General features: G+C 33.7%; 1 protein-coding gene across 15 annotated transcripts in view; it reads left to right on the forward strand.

Moving 5' to 3' along the window:
- LOC108975120 (voltage-dependent calcium channel type D subunit alpha-1) overlaps positions 1 to 6,897 on the forward strand; it is a 55,764-nt gene that overhangs the window by 22,956 nt on the left and 25,911 nt on the right. For all 15 annotated transcript variants that reach the window (XR_001993846.1, XR_001993847.1, XR_001993844.1 and 12 more), the window contains 4 exons: positions 1,802 to 1,854; positions 3,791 to 3,937; positions 4,305 to 4,776; positions 5,755 to 5,838. Coding sequence is in view for 11 of the 15 variants with exons in the window: in XM_018943423.1 (XP_018798968.1) it covers positions 1,802 to 1,854; positions 3,791 to 3,937; positions 4,305 to 4,776; positions 5,755 to 5,838 (756 nt within the window). In the remaining 4 variants the exon portion in view is untranslated. The remainder of the gene's footprint in view (positions 1 to 1,801; positions 1,855 to 3,790; positions 3,938 to 4,304; positions 4,777 to 5,754; positions 5,839 to 6,897) is intronic.

A 6,897-nucleotide genomic window follows, 5' to 3' on the forward strand; every position in this document is an offset into this window, starting at 1 on the left:
TGCCACGCCCACAAAATGGCGGAAACCGAAAACCTATAAAGTATCATAACTAAGCCATAAATAAAGATATTAAAGTGAAATTTGGCACAAAGGATCGCATTAAGGAGGATCATATTTGGACGTAATTTTTTTGGAAAACTGGGCGTGGCCCCGCCCCCTACTAACTTTTTTGTACATATCTCGAAAACTACTATAGGTATGTCAACCAAACTGTATAGACCAGTGTATATGACCAGTGTAGTAAATGCCACAAGGACCTACTTGTCTCAGTCCTTGTCCCGTCCATCGCTTTTCTYGGATGATGGTGATGATAGTATTCACTCTAACGAGCACATCAACCGGCTGGGCAGCGACWCCTTCCCAATTAAGGGACCGGATATTCTGGGTACATACCCTGAAATCGTAGTCCTTAAGTGGGTTCTCTCATGGGAGGCTTGTTGTTTTTTTTATTGGGTRCGTTTTTTACGTGGCGGGTCCGAAACCCAGCGCACAACCCTATGCAGGAGATGTTTCGCCATCACACGGATGTTCTTAGGCTACCCAGAAGATACTTGGTCAAAGACCGGAAGTTGTGAGCTGCTTGAGCCATATGTAAAATAATTGTTTCTGGTTACTCCCAAGTGAATGGCAGTCAGATTACTATYCYCACTTGCGTGAGCCGCTTGTGACAAAATTTAGTTTGTGGTATTCTTACATCATAATGTCACAGTGTGAAAATGTTCGAAATCGGACAACAATCACGCCTACTTCCCATATAATACAATTTTAAATTCCTCTTGATTTGTTAAGTTTAGAGTGGTTTACGCTTTAGAGTGTGCCATCTTATGRCTAATAATTATTTAAAACCAATAAAGACACTCTTAAGCCTTAGGTATGTAGAACCCGGTACCTATAGTTTGCTTTTGATACAAGATGTCGGTCAAAGTGTGATATGCAGTATACATATAACTGAAATTAAGAAATAATCCTTCTCTTTTAATGATATGTGTGTATGTCAAAAATTGTTTGTTTCGGAGCAATACTTCTTTTAGCTCCCTTATTTAGTATACAAATTTTCGAACTTTCGGGTGACTTTGTACCGCATATTTGGGCCAATATGTGAGTTATCCCAATGAAAATAAGAGAGCGTGTCCAAGAGTATAAAATGTTCGGTTAGCTCTGTCCTTTCTTACTTGTTGTTATTATAATTGTTCATGATCCATATGCTAAAGAACATCTGCGTTGCCGAATTCGCTTTGAAGATGGTGAATATTGACGTTTGTTGCGTTATCTTACAAATGGTCTTTTATGACGAATTGCGATTTCATTTTCGAAGTTTCGCCGTTTTGATGTTCCATTTTAGTACAGCTAAAATTTGCGCTTTCCTATTCTTTAATATTTTCTGCATAAAATGAATGTGCTAACTTTCCATTTTATAACACTTTCGTCCCTCCATGCACCGCCCACGAGACTTAGCTTTCAATTCGAAAAATATGTATGACAATGTGTATCTAAAATTACTAGATATACATATGTATATGTATGTATATGATAATTGACTATTTTTGGATGTATAACATAGAAATTTAACAAAACCCTTATTTATTTGATTTTTAGTATTGCATTTGAAAATATAGAGATATTTAATCGAAATTCTTCCATTCTGCTCAACTAGCAAACTTACGTTAACGCCTATTGCTTTAATGTTTTTTATATACCTCAAAAGGGTTTCTTATGCAACTCAATCATTGCTTGCAGCCTTAATTACTAAATTACGCTGTTATTATTATTGTTTTTTTTTTCATATTTCCAAAATATTTAGGGGAAATTCAGTTTATGTTCGGATGGCTCAAAAATGAGGAGAGAGGACTGTCAGTAAGTAAATAATTTTATTATAAATTCTCAATATATTTTAAACTTTTAAAACAAGAAGGCGAAAGCGCAAAATAAAATTCCGGTGTATATATACATACATACATGTGATAGCACATCAGTTTTTGATAAGTTAAATTAAAATTCTAATGATAATAGTAATATAATATAACCATCTCTCGGCTGATTATTGGATCATGCTATTATTTTTTAGAGATTGGGTCATAAGTAAAGGAAAAACTTCTCCGTTTTTTAAAGTTAGCACTCGAAACGTAAATGTAGTCTTCTATGTCCAAAACTTGACTTATTGTGGACAATTATTATTTATTATTCTATTTAAATTATAATATTAATTAGGTAGCTTTGTGGTTTAAGATGAATTTTAATATAATTTCTGCGATGATGCGAATTTTTCTTCAGTAGAATCATTCGCCATAGACAGTGACAATAATAGGTGGTGATCCCTTGATGGAAGGACCGAACATTAATAACGTGGTTTCATACCAACTTCCTAACCAAGGTCCCGGAGCTTGTACTGAGAGGACACAATTCCTCTCCTATTGGCCAAAGCTGGTAACTTCTGGGCGATTGCTTTTTCCAAAGGTCCAATTGGTGGCAGTAAGGTCTGAATTAAAAGTTTGACCGTAGAGGAGAGACAATTCCACCAAATACACTGTAAACCCTTCATGATCGTCAATATTGACTTGGCCATCGTTTCCAAATCAAGCACGACCCTTCGCATGATGTTTTCGTAAGTGATCCCTTTTTCAGCAGTGATTTTCCGAGGCGAGTTTGATCCATGAAGTACTTTGCATTTACTCGTGCAGACATTGAGATTATTTTGATATCTAGACTCTTTAAAATAGTACCAAACGAGTTTTTGTACCATGTTTAGCTTCTGGGCAATCGGAACAATACTTGCATGGCGGTCGGACTTGACGATTTCCAATTTATTGTGTTTTCGATGATTGATAAATATAACAGGAAATTAATCCACGAAATTCTCAACTGCGCATGATTGACTCCTACAATATCAAGACTATAAACACTAGTGACATTATCAGCTGCTGAGTGTGCGTTTTCACCTCTATTGAAGAAAAACTGTAAAATGTGGCATATTTTATCTTTACTGGTGGCAATCTTAGAGATGTTATCAAACAATACTGAGTCTAGCAGTTTCACAATGGTCGGTTTGTTTAGATCTACATTTGATCCTTCTAACTCCATATTGCGTTATCCATTTTTGTTTACAAAATGAGAAGATTACTGAAGGTATCTATTGGATTTCTTCTTATTAGATTTTATATGTATATATGGTATATTATTGATAAAAATGTCATCTAATGCAGATAAACATAATAAAATTAAATGCTTGTGTAAGTATCTTACAGTTGCTTTTTCATTTAACAGCAGCTAATTTACGCTAGTAAAGTTTTAATGTACCCTGAACAGAGTTTATGAGGTTTCCCACGAAGTTTGTTGAAACGTCAGAGACCCTATAAAATATACATACATATATAAATAATTTGCATCATGAAATGAATTTATTTACCTACAAGTATGTCCGCTGTCTGTCTGTATACATAAAAACTAACCCTTCAGTTGTTAAGACTTTGAATTTTTGCACCAATACTTTTCTCACCAAGAAGAATTTATCGAATCGGTCAATGATGCCATACAGTCTGAGCAATCAGACTGAAGTGCTTATATGAAATTTTTTCCTTTGACGAAATAACCTCACAAAACTTGGCATGGATCATTATCTAAGGCAGTATATAATCAAATTGAATGAAGAAAATGTGTAGATATAATCCAACCTTGACTGACATAAGAAATATGAAATAGTATGTATATAATGCAGGAATAATTGCGCTATAATTTCTATATGTATGCCTTCAGACATACGAATATTATTAATGTAATTAATTTCACTAAATAGTGGCACCTACTTATTTTATGAAGATGGAGATGTACATAAGCCGCGGTTAAAGGAGCGCGCATGGGATAAAAACAAATTTCACTTCGATGATGTTGCCAAAGCGATGCTCACCTTGTTCACTGTTTCAACTTTTGAAGGATGGCCAGCGTAAGTTTTTATAGTTCATTTAAAGTTCTGTGACCACCTACACATTTTTTAATAATTCCCAACTGTTAGAATATTTTATTCAGTTAAATTGAAAAAACAATGAAATTAGTATAAATAAGTGTCGAGAATTGATAGCTGAACTAAATGAACTAGTGGCTTTCCCTGCACGAAATGTGAGTTGTAATAAGGTATATAGTATCCGTTCCTCATTGTGGGTTGTAACGTTTTAAAGCAGTGAGTTTAATTAAACTATAAGTTGAGACTTCGCTTGATACTTAACTTATGATGGTTAGGCAATACGAAAAACCTTTTCCCTTATTTATATATTTTATTTCACTACCATTCTTTTTTATTTCTTTCATTACAGGCTTTTATATGTATCTATTGATTCTAATGAAGTAGACGGTGGACCGATACATAATTTCCGTCCCATTGTTGCTGCTTATTACATAATTTACATAATTGTAATAGCCTTTTTTATGGTAAACATCTTTGTCGGTTTCGTTATCGTAACTTTTCAAAACGAAGGTGAACAAGAATATAAAAACTGTGATTTGGATAAAAATCAAAGAAATTGCATAGAATTTGCGCTTAAAGCAAAACCAGTAAGGCGTTATATACCAAAACATGGCATACAATATAAAGTATGGTGGTTTGTTACGTCATCATCATTTGAATACACCATATTTATTTTAATTATGATTAATACTGTGACTCTTGCAATGAAATACCACAATCAACCACCGTGGTACACTGAGCTCTTAGATGCTCTAAATATGATTTTTACTGCCGTGTTTGCGCTAGAATTTGTGTTTAAGTTGGCGGCTTTTCGTTTCAAAGTAAGTAAAATCTCAACACGTAATAAGTAACAAATTCAGTATAATGAAATATTAAATCTACTTGATTAATTTCTGGAACCTGATATATATTGAAACTAAAAGGTTTACAAGTTTTTATGTCTTAGCTTTTCAATATAGTAAGAAGTTTTTACAGATGTGTTCAGGAGTTTTAATTGGAAATTGGGTTTTGATATCACATCCCAACTTACTTACAAACTGTTCAGACGGTTTTTCATTAACAATTAATACAGTTCTCATGCAAGCTATGAAGTGTACATATTTCCCAATGTAAAAAAGCAATATCAACTACTTTCGTCTGTTGGGAACATTTCTCCCTACAATTTTATATTTTCACAACTTCTTGCCCGATTTCAACCTTGATGTAATTTCTATAATTTTCACAGACCACGACTTCTTCCCATTTCACACATTATTATTCTATCTCAGCAGTTAAATTTACAATAGCAAAATGAAGTTTTAATGATGGTATCAGAATGAAATAGTGTCTTCTAGACTTGGCACTTCTCGAAATCAGACTATACCTTTTCATGCTCTTTCTTAACGAATATCAGGACCTCAGCTCTTATGGCAAACTTTATACCGAAAATATCAATTAATCCGTAAAATGTCTTAGGGAAATTAAGTGGCCACATTTTCCTGATACTAGTGTGCTCTAGTGCCAAATATGGTTAAAACCTACTCAGTATGGTCTATTTGTGAACAATTTACTACGTCATACAAATATATGTAAGTTCTATAGCAGTACCCGAACTGAAAACCATCCCATGTTTTTCGCTAACAACTATAACACTATTTCCTATTATAACATCACAGTTTTAAAACTAAGATGAAGCATCTGTCATAATTTTTGTACCTTGAAATTTATTGATACTCAGAAATCACAAACTAAATAATAACTTCTGGTAATATTTCTATATTCCATAATATTTATATCTATCATTTCAAATTTACTTTTAGAATTACTTTGGAGATGCTTGGAATGTTTTTGATTTCATAATAGTATTGGGTAGTTTTATTGACATTGTTTATTCCGAAATAAAGGTAAGGTATAACTGTAATTATGAATTATTTCATATATGGTAACAAACTTTGAAATAAGCACAACCAAGTATTATCCATTAAATTTTTATTGCGTTTGCTCTTCAGTGATTATTGTTAGACATAAGCACTTCTCCCAAAATGATATCTCTAATCAATTCAATAAAAAAATTATGGATGGGAATAAATGTATTTTGTTAATAATGGGAAGAAATTAAGTGTAGGTTTTATATGTAATATATTACGTTTCTATCGCACACACTACCTTCTACTGGTAAACGATTTGTACTACAAACTGTAACACGTAGTGATATGAGTGAATTAATTAATATTTATAACTAGCTGACCCCGCAGCCGTTGTCCTGCATGAAATTATGTGATTTGAAATGAAAAAAAGTTGAGTTTATCATTTTATTTATGTTTTGTTTTTTTTTTTTTTAAAGTAAAGCAGCTTGATAAACAACATTTTTTGGTTTCTCTTCCGGTGTACAGAGAGGATGGTTTTCCAACTCGTACATATAGTATATCTGGCCGTCTGAAAAATATAGCATATCCAAATACATGCCACATGCTATGCGACTATCCTTATGTCCTGTTGGTTATTATCTAAAACCGAAAACGGAATGCGTTTGAACTGAAATGGCAAATCGTTAGTACCCAGAGGAATTCGTAGAAAAGCATTCTGCGCCTTTGTATTCGATAGTTGCGTCACAACCAGTCAGGTTTCATTACACAGTTTCGGCGCATGAAGATTGCGAAGCATAATAACGACAAATCCAACTTTGAGACGCAAGTGATGCAGTGGCATACCAAGCCTCTCCAAAGAATTAGAAATTCCACAGAATAATTTACGGCGTCGTCTTCATTGTCAATCAATTTGTATGAGCGCAAGTGTCCTGGAATTTGACTTTCAACCTTCGAGTTTAAGTCAACAACATCGTTATGTTTTTCAGCTATCGTAGTTACCATAACACAGTACAACAGCTAATCTGGGGGGTGAGAAATTCCAAGTCAGGGTGATGGTACTAGATAAGTATAGTAAAACCCTCAAAGGGTTTGGCC

Source organism: Bactrocera latifrons, unplaced genomic scaffold (assembly GCF_001853355.1).
Source record: "Bactrocera latifrons isolate USDA-ARS-PBARC rearing strain unplaced genomic scaffold, ASM185335v1 scaffold_613, whole genome shotgun sequence".
Lineage (NCBI taxonomy): Eukaryota > Metazoa > Arthropoda > Insecta > Diptera > Tephritidae > Bactrocera > Bactrocera latifrons.